The 16,197-nt window shown below is 36.6% G+C and overlaps 1 protein-coding gene across 1 annotated transcript in view; it reads left to right on the top strand.

Annotated features, from left to right (window-relative positions):
• The first annotated feature begins 938 nt into the window (after positions 1–938).
• Positions 939–16,197, top strand: part of kcp (kielin/chordin-like protein) — a 32,113-nt gene continuing 16,854 nt past the window's right edge. Inside the window, exons 1-18 of the mRNA XM_015384008.1 lie at positions 939–1,246; positions 5,324–5,850; positions 6,472–6,544; positions 6,872–7,167; positions 7,247–7,421; positions 8,610–8,683; positions 8,792–8,870; positions 9,434–9,516; positions 9,611–9,704; positions 9,785–9,861; positions 9,958–10,043; positions 10,177–10,267; positions 10,515–10,614; positions 10,731–10,816; positions 15,028–15,121; positions 15,210–15,356; positions 15,663–15,769; positions 15,842–15,935. Coding sequence (XP_015239494.1) covers positions 1,144–1,246; positions 5,324–5,850; positions 6,472–6,544; positions 6,872–7,167; positions 7,247–7,421; positions 8,610–8,683; positions 8,792–8,870; positions 9,434–9,516; positions 9,611–9,704; positions 9,785–9,861; positions 9,958–10,043; positions 10,177–10,267; positions 10,515–10,614; positions 10,731–10,816; positions 15,028–15,121; positions 15,210–15,356; positions 15,663–15,769; positions 15,842–15,935 — 2,386 coding nt within the window. The 5' untranslated portion in view covers positions 939–1,143. The remainder of the gene's footprint in view (positions 1,247–5,323; positions 5,851–6,471; positions 6,545–6,871; positions 7,168–7,246; positions 7,422–8,609; positions 8,684–8,791; positions 8,871–9,433; positions 9,517–9,610; positions 9,705–9,784; positions 9,862–9,957; positions 10,044–10,176; positions 10,268–10,514; positions 10,615–10,730; positions 10,817–15,027; positions 15,122–15,209; positions 15,357–15,662; positions 15,770–15,841; positions 15,936–16,197) is intronic.

Genomic DNA, 16,197 nt, shown 5'->3' with positions numbered 1-16,197 from the left:
ATTAAGATCTTCAAAGGATGTATGAGTAAAAACATAGATCATCTAGAGCCTTTGGGGGATGGGGGTTAAATTGTGTTATTACAGACAAAGAGGCATGAGTCAGAGTCACAGGTGAGGTTTTGTTTGGTATGTGGAATGAGAGTGAGAAGACCTTAGATCGCATTTAGCCACCCTGCATGGATCTCCTGCAGTGGATGATGTGGGACAAGAGTCTGACAACAGAACGATGACAGAACCTTCAGGCTGATGAATCCTAAAGTATAGACATCTGTTTTTTTTTTTTAAGTACTATCCTCACACAATGCTAAATCAAGAAATGTGGGTAGATAATTAACATTTTTGGTGCTGAAAGTCTTAGATTTATCTGTTATGATCCTCGGATTTAACTTAACTGACTTTTTGGAGATCTGTGGGAATTCTTGTGGAGACAGAAGAGAGTGGTTTTATTGCACAGTGAGATGAACTCAGGGACTTTTTCCAAAAGTAACCAAGGCTGTATTTATCCCCCGCCCTCTGTCTTTTCTCTCCATGTGTACAAATTAGCCAAAGCTTCAGGATAACTCCCCCTCCAGGGTCCACACCAGGTTTTAGCTGACTTCCAGAACAAGAGCATTAACACCACTGAATAGTGAAGACTGGAGTTGTTTGTTTTTTTTTTGTTTGTTTGATTTTTTTCTAGCAAAAATAAAAAAGGGGGAAACGAAGAAAAAAAAGAGGAGACAATAAATGTAGCCTGCAAAAATATATGCTCGTTTCAGAAAAGGCACAAAGAGAAAAGCATTTGGTGACCTCCCACAGACTGAGTACCTGAACTTTTAACCTGATGCCTGCATTCCCATCCTCTTCCTAGGTTGCATTTGAACATATGCACAAAAAAAGTTGTTAATGTGTTTCAGTTTACTGCAAATAGTAAAGCAGAGGCCCCTTGGGGGGATTAAGAAAGAGAGTGAGACTTCAGAGCAGTGACGTCCTGCCTGTATCCAGATGTTTCATGTTTTCGCCTCGCGCGCTCTCTGGAGAGATCACTGAGAAGCGCTGGGAAGGGCTTATATGACCCTAATGCATCAGATCGGATAAAAAGGACAATGAGCAACAGAACCGTCGCATAAAGTGTTCGGATTGTGCTCCATGTTGTTGTGAAGAATGGAAAGCAGCAAACCGAGGACGGTGCTGCTGCTGCTGCTCCACTTCCTGTGGTTTTCTGCGATGTCTTTGCAAGGACAGTCTGCGCCCAGTCTGGAGAATGGTGAGATATGGTGAACCACCGCCAAATCTATGCCAATGTACACTTTAAAGATGCTTCAAACGTTGACATTTAAATAATTTAAAAGCAGTAAAAGCGAAACTAAAATTATTTCTGCAAAGATATAGGAAGTTTTAATTATATAGTGCATATTAATGTACAACGTAATTATGAAAAGTTAAGATTGGTCATGGTTTGGGTTCTGTTCAAGTTTTACCTCTGAGTTTTCATTGGTCTTATTTCAATTCTTGTGTTCTAGTTATTATTTTTGATTGTATTTTAGTTCTTAGATATTTCTTTTTTGCCGTTTTGTGTCAGTCTCCTTTTCCATAGCTCCCTTCTCGCCCCTCTGTTCACACCTGCCCCCAATCTGCTAATTAGCCTGGTCTTTGTTTCTCTCTACCATTTATTCTCCTCCTGTTCAGTCACTCTTTGCTGGTTTGTCGTCATTTCTTTGCCCCCTTGTTGTGAGTATTCCTGGGCTTCAGTTTTTTAGTGGATTTATGTTTTTGGATTTTTGCTTCTGTTACCCTTTTTTGTTATTAAACCTTCCAGTAACCACCTCAAGCTTTTGTGTCTGCATTATGATCCTGTCAAACCTCCAAACCCAACTTGACAAAGATAAACTATATGCATGCTTTAAAATAAATCTTAAGAAAATAAGAGATTATATGCAATGTATTTTTTTTTTTTTAAAGTAATTATTACCAAAAGTTGTTCAGGTATGGGGTGCAGAATGTAAATACATTTCTGTAATTTAACACACTGTCTTTACATTTAGTGCTTTTTTTTCTAACATTTAGTGGCAAATTAAAAATCCTCAATTTTCAATGTGCTGTATTTGTATTTAAATTGTACAACTAAGTCTTAAATCTAAATTGAAAGTTAAATCTAAAATATATCTTAAATATATAAATATTCAAATTGTTATATTTGTTCTTGTTTAAATATATCTTAAATTTGACTGTTAAATCCTAATGTGATTACATATCTACATCTATATTTATATCTTACATATCTAAATCAAAGTCATACAACTAAGTCTTAAATTCAAAAACGAAAGATAAAGCTAAAATATATCTTAAATAAATAAATCTTCAATGTAAATGAGATTTGATTATACATATTTTACTTATATATATCTATATATCCCTCCAAGTTGCTGGATGCCTGGTTATTTAGCATGTCTTCCCAAAATGTCAGTCTTAGATTTAAGATAAAAATTTGGATTGAAGATTTAGATATGATTTAAGATTGAGATCTACTGCATTTTTGCACCACATATACTTATTTGTTTTTTGCACTGCTCTGAACTTCCACATCAATGCTTTTTTGCACCATGTTTTTCTCCCACACTTATATTTGATCACTGCTGTACTTTATGAATGGAAATGTTCCTCTTTACTGCTAAGCTGTTACTCATTCACTGTCTACAATCGGCATAAACAAAATTTCGTTTTGTGTAGCTACACTCTGTTTATACAAAATCACAAAGTTTATGTAAGTCTAAGAGATATAGATTTAATATTTATATATAGAATAACATTTAGAAATTAGATTTAGGTTGTAGAGTTAGATTTATCATATTAAAATGTAATATTTAGATTTACCCAACATTTTAGAATAATGTCTACTTCTACAGGTGCACTGTTACGCACTTTGGCAGTGCAGCTTTAATGGCTGCTCGAAGCATGCCTCCCCTGCTGTTTTACATGAATAAACACTTCTAGCTGATATAGCATTACCCAGGGGCGGATCTAGGAAATTTTGGGCTCTAGGCAAAGACAGGCCGGGGACCCTCTGAACCGAGAAGACAACACATAAAACAAAACGCTTTTTTTGAAATAAAAGTACTGGAGGGGTCTGAAGAGTCACTAAATATAGGGACAAGTGTTAAGTTGGCAATACTGCTCTTTGCATCATTTGTTTTCAAATGGTTTGCTGCTGATGGCATTTTAGCTAAAGGATCTTTACCAGAAACATAATTAATCTGCACAAATAAGGAATAGTTCTATTAACCATACATGAATGAATAAACAGAGTTTTATGGGGCCCCCAGGAACTTTGGGCCCTGGGCAACTGCCTAGTATTGCCTGATGGTAAATCCCCACCTGGAATTACCAATATATTCTCACATGTACTCTAAACTACTGTTGTAAATGTCATTGAAATAAAAAACGGAGGGGATGTGTTTTAAACTTTAAGGAATAGGTCGGATGATCGAACATGTCTCATAGTAATGCTTACAGTATGTGTTCTTAGTTTGTCGTGTGTAGTTCATAAAAAAGAAAAAGAAAATATAGGGATGCACGATATAATCGGCCCCCTATCGGTATCGGCCTGTATCGGCCTTAAAACTGAATATCGGACATCGGCCACCCCACCGATATTTAACCCGATATTTGATCAGCTTCTGAGTTTCTAAAGTCTAAAAAAAAAATAAAAAATACTACTACTTCTTCCTCAAAAACTTCTTTTTTACAGACTTAAAAACTTCTAAAGATAAGGGAAAAAATATTGATACATTAAAATATCACAATATCTTCATATGCTGATATATTGCCATTTAAAAACACCATATCAATCTCTTTTACTAATGAAATATTGCTATATGTCATCGAAATTTTGCCATATTTTTATATGTTGATATATTGACGCGGTTTCGATCTATTTTACTAACAAAATCTCACAATAATTTGCTAAATATCACGAGAGTTTGTAACAGAACGATGAAATTTCACGAGATTTTGAAAGTAAAATAGATCGATACCGCGTTTTTAAAAATCTATTTGATATCAGCATATGAAAATATATTTGAGTATATTATTTTTCAAAGTTTCAGAAATGGATAACAAAACTGTTATTTTCAATGACTACTTATTTTTGTCCAGCTTTAACATCGGTATCGGTTATCGGCTACATAAATATCGGCATATCGGATATCGGCCAAAATCCCAATATCGTGCATCCCTAATAAAATAAGGTGGTTAAAATCACAGAAAACAATAATGCAACCGTTTTTGGCGTTTACTTACTCATATTGAGTTACTTTAACACCAGTGTCTCATGTTAGCAGGGTAGGACATAAAAAAATTGTGTTAAAGTAACTCAATATGGTTAAGTAAATGCCAAAAGCGGTTGCATTATTTTTTTCGGGCACCTTAGAGTCAGCCATAAACATAGCATCCCCGGTATATTAGAGGATTCACAAACATCTATCATTGAAAACTTTCTGCATGACTACAGATGTATTCCTAGTCGCTGGTATGAGTTACATAAAAATAAGCAATATTTGGTGTGAAAACAGAGGAGATGCAGATCTTGGTGGTCTTATGAACCTCAGCCTTGCCAAAAAATGCATATCCTCTTGGCTTAGAGCAGGCATCCCCAAACTCGGTCCTCGAGGGCCGCTGTCCTGCAGGTTTTAGATGCTTCTCTGCTCCAGCACAGCTGATTTTAATTGATAGTTGATTAACAGGCTTTTGTTCTACTGCAATCATCATAATCAGCTGTGCTAAAGCAGGGAAACCTCTAAAACCTGCAGGACAGCGGCCCTCGAGGACCGAGTTTGGGGATGCCTGGCTTAGAGGAATAGACACTGATGGATAATATGGATTTTCAGCATTATCACAGATGTACCCAAATCTCAGCAGCTCCACATTTTGCACCCCAAAACAATGACCCCCTTTTCATTGATATGTATATATATATATATATATATATATATATATATATATATACGGTATATATGCTCTTTTTTTGTCACTTATATATGCAGAGTTGACAGCTGTCATGATTCTATAAAGGCCAAAACCTTTTAAGCTGCTTCCAACAAAAAGTCTTATCTCTTGTTTATTAGATAGGAACAGTTTTTGATAGTAGAACTGATTTAGCAAATTATTTTTGCTGTTGTGCTCCAGGCATACAGATTGGACTGATAGCATCATCATTGGCACCTCATTCTATGAGGAAATGACTGCCATAACCACTTACTAACATCCTGATCCAGGATCTAGGTCATTATTCTGCCCCGATGAAGCATAGATTCAGGCTTTCTTCTCTTTTTTTCTCTTTTTGCAGCAATTGACCTTCTAGGAGCTCTAAACTTATCTCAGCATAGAGGTGGTGTTTCCAGACTGCAGAGTCAAAGCGGCCCGATGTATAAGATCCGTTCAAAAGCAGCCCCCCTGATCCTTCCTGAGGAATACTCCAGCTTCCTGCACTCCAACTTTCAAGGCAGCATCGCTGTGCATTTGGTTTTACGTCAGGCATCAGGATCCAGTGCTACCCTCTTTTCTCTCTCCACAGCATCCGCTCCCATCCTCCAAATCATCTCCTCCACCATCAATAACTCTCTGCATTTGGACTACTACTCTGCTGGAGTGTTACTTTCCAGCTTTCCTTTTCCGAGGACAAGTCCTGCCTCTGGGGGTAAATGGGTAAAGCTGGCTGTGAGCCTGGAACCGGAGAGATTGGTGTTTTATGCCAATTGTCAAGAAGCTGTTGTTATAGGAATGAAAAGTGGAGAAAGGGTCAGGTTGGACGTTCCACATGATGTTGTAATTGCTGTTGGGAGCACACCAGGAAAACAAGATGGCAAATTTAATGTAAGTTTCATGTACATGGAGTAAAAGGCATTTAGAAATATCCCTCCCAAACTGCAATTTCATTTGACAGACCAACAGAAAGTAGATGATCTATCTTGGATTTATGTCTGGAGTTTGGCTGAGTCATTCTAAGACAGTTATGTTTGTTAAAAAATAGTTATCTTGTACAATTGGCTTTGTGTTTAGTGTTATTGTCCCGCTGCTAGATGAACGTCCTCCATAGTCCTAAGCCTTTAGCAAGTCTGACAGTTTATGTATCCAGAAATGTCCTATATTTCACTCCTTGCTTCTCCAAGCAATTTGACCACTTATATATGTACCTTTTAAGAAAAAAGGATTCCCACCACATAATACTGCTGCCGTCATGGTCCAGCATGTGTCACTTAGGGGATGGGATGTTTAGGGTATTGTGCAGTGTCTGTCTGTTTTTCAGAATGTAATTTATAAAGCATTTTTTGTTTAAATCGATTGGATTTATGACATTCCAGGACTCATAATATTAACTGATCAAAGACATATAAAACGTAAACATCAAAGAGATTGGAAAAGGAAAAAAAAAACAAAAAAAAAAAACAGCAGTGGTTGTAAAATACAACTTTATCATTTTTTATTTCTATGTAGGGATATCTGAAAATAGCCGAATTATCACTGAAACCGTATGTGAGCCGTCCGTGGAGCTGTGACAACATTACAGGTATAACATTTTAATAACTCCTGAATAAAAATCTGTTTTCTAACAGGACTTGATGCATAGGTTTCCTCTGGCTACCGCCGGATCCAATTATTATTATTTTTTTTTGTATTATTTCTTCTTTTTTTTTTTTTTTTCCTGCTTGATTTTATATCAGGATCATTACAAGACATTTCCCTGTTTTTTAGTTTTCCCCAGCGTGGGTCTTCCTTTTGTGATCTTTAGGATAAATCTTTACAACACAGTTTTCCTACAGCTTATCTAGAAAAAAAAGACTTAGAAATGTTTTGCTTCCCTTTACTACGACAAACTATTTGTGTTTTCTTCCAGATGACCTGCCTCAGTCTCATAACAAAGACACACATGGTCCAAATTTCCCTGCTGAAACCAACCATATGTTCCACCATGATACCTCACCCAGTAAACATCAAACAGACCACAGGCCACAGGAGCAAACAGACTATAATACCAGGGACATCCAGGGAGATCAGCAGCACAGGCCTGCAGTGCTGGGGCCTCCAGCCTCTCCTCATGGAGCCTACCAGGAACTGACAGTTGACAGGCTGGAGAGGCTGGTGAGCACAGTGGAAGAGATGGCTCGTATGCTGGACATGGTCAAAGCTCAGGTGATAATTATAGCCAAAATGCTCCGCATTTTAAAATATGCCAAAGCTAATATAGATTTCTTCTCCTGGTCTGTAAAAGAATGTGGATCTACTATCCCGCGTGACATACCTGGAAGGATGTGAGTGTGTGAAGCATCGATGCGTATGGGAGGGACATGAAATGGAAGAGGGACAACGATGGCAGAGTGACCCCACGACTATGTGTTTGTGTTCATCTGGAAAGGTCACTTGCAAAACCGAGAACAAAAATACAGGTGATAAAAATTTGTTCATCTTAAGGTTGATTTTTTGATTTCCTGCCAAAGTTACATATTCTTTTTATTCTATATAAATGTTGTTCTCAGTATCGGTACAATTTAGGGTTGCTTTTGGTTTCTATTTTGGACACGATTGTTTTCTGTTATTAGACCTAAATTGATAGTCAATATATTATAATAGGAAATAGTTATTGCATAGGGTATTAAATAGGTAACTACATCTCCTTTAGAATAAAAGCACATCTTTGGTTTTGACATTTTGATGCCAAACCATGTTTCATTGCTCTTATTACACCAGTCCTAGAATGCTCAAACCCAGAAACCTGACATTTCCATCCTATTCCTCAGGAACAGTGTTTTAAATACACTTCGGTAGATAACTTTAATAAAACTGATATGTTCTGAGACCAGCTTGTATTTAACAATCATTTTCAGACCGGATAGTAGCTTATCTGGTTTACGACTTAAATCTTATTATTCTACTCATCAAACAATTAAATTGAGTAAAACATGCACCATTTACTGTATTTCCCTGTGGTGGTCTGTTACAAAGTTTAACCTTCCTTTGTGTTTAGAACTACTTTACAGACTTTTTTTTTTTTTTTTATCTTCTGCATACATGCAGAGCAAGTGCAACAAAAGCTTTAATATCGTAATGAGCTATCCCTTATTTTTTTCACATGGGGATCTGGATCTTGGTGAGAAATGACCACGGTTCTATGGAGTTGAATAGCTCCTATGTCATTATCTGTCATCTTTCATCTTTTACCTAATTTTCCTGTGCGGGCAGGCATCAAACTAAAAGAGAACACACAATCACCTCTCCTTTGATCTCCTTTGCATGTGTGTTGGCTACTTGCACAGTAGGCAGCCCTACCAGTCCATGTCTCCCTCCTTGATTATTGTGCACTCGCATACACAAACACATTGTTTCTGTCCTCTGGAGGTCTGTCATTAAAGTAATTAACTGCTGAGATATCTAGGCTAAGTGAAAATGACATTTCCTTTAGGCTCTGATGTGCAACAATGTTTTCTATCACATCTAGATACTTTTAGCTCCCTTATTAGAAATAGTTTTATGATTTTATAGACAATCCTCTGGAAATTTCTCATTTGGTCTCTTTCACCCCTGGAAATCTACCATATTTGATTCCTAACAGTGCTAAATATGTGTGTCATCTTTAGGGTGTCATCCAGATTGTAGAGTTCACAACGTATCCTATAACATTCTTGATGGCTGCCAGACATGCTCGTGTAAGGTGGGAAGTTGACTCTGGACACTCACTAAAAAAGAAATGCTCTGATCTATGAAGTTCATTTTATTTATTTGTTCATTGTCTTGTTTTGTGTTTATTTTCTGGTACCAGGGTGGTAACAGGGACTGTTCACCTCAGCCATGCCCCCCAGATGACTGCACAGTGTCACCAACTGCAGACTGCAAACAAGGTTCTGTATTTTATTGTATTATCCTTATTCAATCTTAATGTTTTGGTTCTGTTGAAATATATCAACAGTATTAAAGAAATATAGTAGCAGGGTTATTTTACCTAATGATAATATACAAACTGAACTACTGGTTCTGTTTTCCTGCGCCCGTTTACAGGTTTATAGGAAAATTGACATCACAAAAGCCATTTATTAAACCTTGTTGGTTTTGATTCCCCTTAAGTAAAATACAGCCCAAACAAATGTCTACTGAAGTTATATAAAGGGAAGCATCCAAGTATTTGTAAAAGGGAATGAAAACCAAATAAAAATGTTCTATAAAAAATATTGTTCTATTTGGTTAAGCACAGCAGTTAAGTTTTAAGTTTCCACATGAGGAACTGTGAAAAACTTCAAATATGTGATAAAAAATAACATGCTATTATACAGCTATGTACACAATGTCTAGTAAAACTACAACTGAAATGTTTGTTTTTATAATAGTTTTCCTTTTTCTTAAATTAGTCTTATTAATGCTAATGTTTGGAAGAAGAATATAAATAAACGAAAGTGTGTTTTGGCAGGTTGTACCCATTTTGGTGTCAGGTATGACAATGGAGCTGAGTGGAGGTCAGCAGAGAATGCCTGTGAAGTGTGCACTTGCTTGGTGAGATAAAAAAGAAAAGAAAAAAAAAGTCTGAAGCGTGCATTTTCCAGCCTTTGACTTTATCTTCAGTAACTCTGTTTCTTTCGGGGATCAGGATGGTCAGGTTAGCTGTGCGATGCAGCAGTGCCATATCCCTTGTGAAAATCCTGCACCTCCTCCCCCTGATAGCTGCTGTCCAGTTTGTCACGGTGGGTTTCTCTCTTTTACTTGTGGAGTTAAACCAATAAAGGAGGGTCCATATGTGTCTGTGTCTGTTTGTATCATGTAGACTGCAATGTAAATGGACATTACTACCCTAATGGAGCTGTGATTCCCAGAGACCCCTGTCAGGAATGTAGATGTGCGGTACGTAGATAACTATTAATAAACTGTGTTTATTTTTTTCTTATATTGAATTTAGGGGTTGATTTTAACGTATATATGTGTTTTTATAACTCCTAGGATGGAAATATGGTGTGTTCAATGATTCAATGCCCTCATTTGACTTGTCACAACCCTGTACATCATGCCGGTGACTGTTGCCCTCGGTAAAGAGCATTCAAAAACTAATGCACAATACTTACATCTGATTATTAGTATTAGTCAGATTATGGATTTGTTACAATCACTCTCATGTTTTTTTGTTTTTCTGCCTAAGCTTAACTGTTCTGTAATTTGTAGATGTGACACGTGTGAATATGAGTCAGTGGTCTATGTGAAAGGCCAGACGTTCACCTCCTCGGTTGACCCCTGCCTTCACTGCCGCTGCTCTGTGAGTTCCTTAAAATTTGAGATCTAGAGCAGTGATTTTCCTATCTTACAGCTTCTGATATACAAAAAGAGCAATGGTAGAAACAAAACGCTGTCACTGTTGAAATTTGCAAACAAGCTAATTTAAATAGGATATGATTTATAGAGCCTTTAAAATAATAATCTTATTCTGTTCTGTCATTCAGATTACAGATACTGTATACCTAGCATTAGACTGTCCCAAATACCATCTAAAATCTATCTCCTAGGATGGTGAGGTGTCCTGTGAACGAAGGGGGGGCTCTTGTCCTGCACCAGACTGCAGTCATCCAGCAAAGAGGACTGGACAATGTTGTTCTGAGTGCAAAGGTCAGCAGGGAATATTTTTATCATGTGTCCTTTTTTTTTTATATGTAAGCATTCTTTTTTTGTTTTTTTTTTAAACCTAAGCAAAGACTAAATGCTTTTTTTCCTTTTTGCTGAAGATTGTGAGTTTGATGGGAACGTGTATGCTAATGGAGAAGAGTTTTCCCCCGCTGGGAGAGGACCCTGCCTGCAGTGCAGGTGTAAGGTAAGTCTGTGCAGAATGCATTACTGTATGGGGGATTTTATTCTTTGTTACCTTTAACAAGTTTTGACCCTAGATTTTTACTTTGTGTGGATTGAAGTGAATTCCCAATTGCAGAATCCATTTTTCGTATTTAGAAAATCTGCTATACATAAAATCATTACTGTTTTATGTGTAGCAGAACCCAGATCAGGTCAGAAAAAAGATAAGAATCAGATTTATTGCCAAATAGGTTTGCACTGAAAAGGAATTTGATGCAATGGTGCAAATTAGATATATGTAAAGAATACACAATCTATAGCTATATACAATATAAAACATACATTATACTATATAAACTATATAGTTTATAACCATATACTATATACAGAATAGACTGTGTGTTAATGTAGCGTAGGAGGTCTGGAGCTGCTACGTTGGTGTAGCTTCTAGCTCCTGAATAGGGAGGGAGAGAGGCAGGGACAGTGTCATGGGGGTCTCTGGATAAGATAAGATGAGCTTAAACTAAATAGTCTATGAAAATATTTTGCCTTTACTGACTCCTAAGGGCATTAATGTGAGTGTGGGTTTCTCCCTGGGGAGTTCATTTGTCCAGGAAGTAACAGAATCATACTGTACATTTCTCATCATAAGATCTTATCAAATTTCGTGGGAGAACCAAAGCAGTAAGATAACCAATGGTGTGGCTCCCTCCACCCAGAACAGATTAGGCAAGGAGGAAACCAAACTAGGTTTCTAGGCACGAACAAATGCTCCTTTGAGATTTGCGTGCAAATCTTTTTCCAAGTCTACGTGTATATTTGAACAAAACAACCAACGGGTTTCTTCTCAACAGCCTCCCATGAATTTCTAAGTAAGTCAAACTTCTACCGTAGTGTAATAGAGAATTTTTTTCAACTTTTTTTTGTGGCTCTTATGCATGTATTATTTGCCATTCATGTTATATTATCACTTGTAATATTCATACAGGATGAATCCTCCAGTTTGCCCCTAAACCATCATGAATTGAATCCGACCTTGGTACTCTTAATTATTTTGAACCAGAATGAGACATAAACACAACCTGTTTATTACTCATTCATCAAGACATCGAACCAAAGTTTATATAACTCCGTTGGTATCGGCAGTCAGTTAATTTAATATGTTAGCGATGTCTTTGGCTGAAAATGAAAAGTTTATTCAGCACTCGTTTTTCCAGTGTTGGATGTTAAACCTGTTTTTGTATTTCTGCCTGAGCTCAACGCAGCAAGATGGAAAGGAGCAGATATTACGGAAGTCATATGCGAAACAAAAATAAAACATCCGGTTAATTTTCAAAATAATTTTTTGTGGTTACTTGCCCTTACTTCAAGGTCACCATGGTCCTTAAAAAGTCTCAAAATTCCCCATTTCTATCTACAACTGCTGTAATTACATTCTGGAGTAAATTTGCATATTAATATTGTTTAATATTCATCAAAATAACATTTGTGTTATAACCTTTCAAATGGTCACAAAATAGAAAAATCAGGTATTAAAAAAAAAGCAGAATTGAAGAACACAAGAGTAACATAATATCGTATCTGTATAGAATATGTGTAAATGAGGGCCTACAGTAATTGTGATGTGCATAAATTGTGATTAATAGTATATGTAGGAATGTAGAGTTGGACCACCTATGTTGAATGAATTTAACCTAAATATATGATAAATTACGCTATATATGTATATGATATAGTTTCAGAGTGTTATTGTATAACTGATATTATATAACTTTGATATAAAGGTAGACATATCAAACATAAGCAGGAAGAAAGTCCTAGTTAAGGTTTTAATCAAGATTAACCCAGGTCTAACTGCTAATGTTCCCAATTTACCAAAAATCTCCATCAGACTTTTCTTAAGACCAGTCGGTCTTTACCACATTCTCTTTCATCTCTTTTCTCGGTTTGTTCAGCTTAGCTAAAGCAGATTTAAAACACAGGTAGGAGTGATATGGAAACTTTTCCTATTGACAGACTCCTTTTATGTTCACTAAAACCCAATCTAAAGCTTGTTTGTTCTAACCTTGTCTCATGTCCTTGGTCATGTAATGCCATAAACCCTTCAGCAGTAACATTTACCATTCTTTGTTGATTATGTTTAAAATTGTTCATCCATTTAACATTTTGTCAATGGCAGGCCAAGGGACTATAGACACCAAACCTATTCCAATCTCATATCTTGTTTTAAATTAATCCAAAGTGCCTCTTTGTTGCCTGTTAAAATTAATAAACACCGTCATTTAGTCCATAATACTCTTTTAGTTGTTTTCTGTCTGTTTTCCTCTTGCTGTTTCTATTCTAATCAGATCTTTTACACCTTTATACATTACAGTTATTGGCACTACCATTATATTACTAATGCACAGAGTCTGATCCACCTTATGGGTAAATGTTGTACCATGTGGCCTACATGGATTTCTGCACAGTTTTTGAAAAATTTGCTTGTAATGTATTACTGGTAATAATCTGAATTGTAATCTATCACATAGTTCATTAGTGGGGAATTTTTTGTGTAGTTCTCAGGAAAAATCTAACATACAATAATTCTAGTTTATGGCCTTTCAAATGTTCAAAATATTGATGGCAGACCAGTGATCCATACTGCAGTTTATCAGCTTACTACCGTATATACTGCACATTTGTAGCTCAAAAAGGACACCACTTTCCTCTTGGAATAATCTCTTCTTTCCTACAACTTTTTTGTCGTGCTTCTATATTTCTTTAGGTGCATTATTCAGACATGACAATAGTAGCTACCCTAGGAGCAACAGAACAAATCAAACACAATTTTCCATCAATTCTTTGGTAGATTACCATTCCTAACTATACCATGTACTGTGAATAGCCTTTGCCATACCCTCTTGGTCACATCAGATGCTATTTGTCATCTTGTAATTTGTTTACGGCTCTTGGAGAGATGGCATTAGCCAGGGCCATAACCAGGATTTTTTAAATACGGAAGTCAAATATTGCGATAAATCTTACTTGACAAAATAACATCCTAATATGGTGACTTTTAAAAATATATTTAAATCATAAGCCCATGAAGGAGGTGAATATGAACATGTGTATTATAACAATTCCAAAACTCACAAACTTAGAGTATTTCATTGAGTATGAGTGAGTGAGTATGAGTGTGAGAATGAATGTGAGTGAGTGGTATTATTATTATTATCATCATCATCATTATACTATATAATTATTGTTGTTGTTATTAATATTGAATTATTATTACTACTTTTATTATTGTCACCATCATCACCATGCATGTGTATGGCCCACTAAATGAATCAAATGGCTTGCAATTGTTTGTGGATATATAATAGTAATAATAATAATAAATAAAACAAACAGGAAAATACTGAGGACATGACCTCGGTGTTCTCAATGCTGGTTACGGGGCTGCCGTTAGCAGGATGTTTTGGCATAGAATTCATCTTGGTCACCATAGCAGTCATAAGAGCCTTCTCTTTTATTCTGTTACTGTTCTTTTTAATAATTTGTAGAGCATGTCAAAATGACAATGTCTAAAATAAAATTTGAAATTAAAAGATACAATAAAAATATGTTTATAATGACTGACATTTAGGTGAACGCTAATCCTTTCAATTCATGGGTCAGTATTGGTAGCCCTTCCTTTGACGCAGTAACCTTGAAGTGGCCCTCACCCTTAGAAAGGTTGATGACCCCTGGTCTAACCCTTTTCGGGAAAATTATAAAGTGCTGTGTTGTAGTGGGGGTGGGTGTATAGCAAGTATCTTGGTTTGTGATATTTTCCACCTTTTATGCCATTGAAGCAACAGTTTTTGTCAAAACATTCTGTTTTATTTCAATATTAAAAAAGCAAGGATGCTTGCATGTTGTTTTTCTTTAAGGTTGCGGTGCATTTTAAATGTGCCTATTGTTGTAATTTATTGCATGCATGTTATTTGCCTTATGCCTATTACTGTTGTTCACACAAGGATCCCCTGATAAATAAATCCATAATTTACAGCCCAAAATCCAAGTGACATTCATGCCAATTACCCCTGTTTCTAAACCTCTGAGAGGAACTGTATAAATATTTCTTTGATTTTTCACATTATGGTACAAGAAACAGTTTTATTCAAAGTATCTAATGCATGTCTATAAAATGCTGTAAATATATATGCAACGTAAACCTGTAATATGTATTTTGTGTTTTTGAGCTAGGAGGGGAATGTGGCTTGCTCTGATGTAAGATGCCCCCCTATCCGATGTACCAATCCCATCAGAAATCCTCGTCAATGTTGTCCAGTCTGCAAAAGTAATGATGCAAAAGAACACAATCTCTCACACACACAACAACAACAACTCATCAGAGCCAGAGTTACAACCCTCCCTCCTCGTTTCAGCATGTGTGCATGAGGGGATAGAATATGAAGAAGGCTCCAGTTGGCAAGTAGACAGTACTTGTTCCAGCTGCACCTGTGTAAATGGGGAGAGCTTATGTACAAACACCCAATGTCAACCGGAATGTGAGCAACCCAGCAACAATAAAGGTAAGAAATGGACCCATGTTTTCTTATGATGCATGCCTGTACATTCTGGGCTGAGTTTAAAACAGGGGTGCTCAAGTCCAGTCCTCAAGAGCTACTATCCTGTAAGTATTTCATGCAACCATTTTTAACACACCTGAATCAAATGAGTGGCTCGTTACCATGCCTCTGATGAGCTAATGGGGGATTGAGGCTTTAGATTCAGGTGTGCTAGAGAAGAGATGCATATAAAAGTTACAGGATGGTAGCTCTTGAGGACTGGACTTGGGAACCCCTGGTTTAAAACCTTCCAACCTTTTACTGTCTCAGGTTCCTGTTGTGGAAATTGTGATAGCTGTACTTACAACCATCAAGTTTACAGCAACGGGCAGAGATTTACGCCCCCCGACCAGCCTTGCAACACATGCACCTGTTTGGTTAGTGTTTAACCAATTAACAGAAGAATTTCTACCTTTACCCTGGCTGACGCCTTTCCACCATCTCCTCAGCATGGCAGTGTTCACTGTGAGAGACAACCCTGTCCTCTACTAAACTGCATCAATCCCTACACCCCTCCTGGAGAATGCTGTCCTAAATGTCCAGGTATTTCTTCTTTGATGTTTGTTAAAGATAAGGGGACTTGGTCATGTAATATGTCTTAAAAATAAACAAAAAAAAACATATGTGCATAGTCTCATAAAACATATGCTAAGTGTAATGAAGAATTTCTTTGCACCATAAAATCAGCAAAAATAAACGTGATGGTGCAGCAAGCAAAATCTTTATATCTTGCTAGCTTTTGCTACCACTCCAGTGAACAACAATGATCATATTGTATTCCAAGCACTACTGATACATGGCTTAG

The sequence above is a fragment of the Cyprinodon variegatus genome, unplaced genomic scaffold (genome assembly GCF_000732505.1).
Source record: "Cyprinodon variegatus isolate N-32 unplaced genomic scaffold, C_variegatus-1.0 Scaffold299, whole genome shotgun sequence".
Lineage (NCBI taxonomy): Eukaryota > Metazoa > Chordata > Actinopteri > Cyprinodontiformes > Cyprinodontidae > Cyprinodon > Cyprinodon variegatus.
This window is presented reverse-complemented; position numbering and strand designations above follow the sequence as displayed.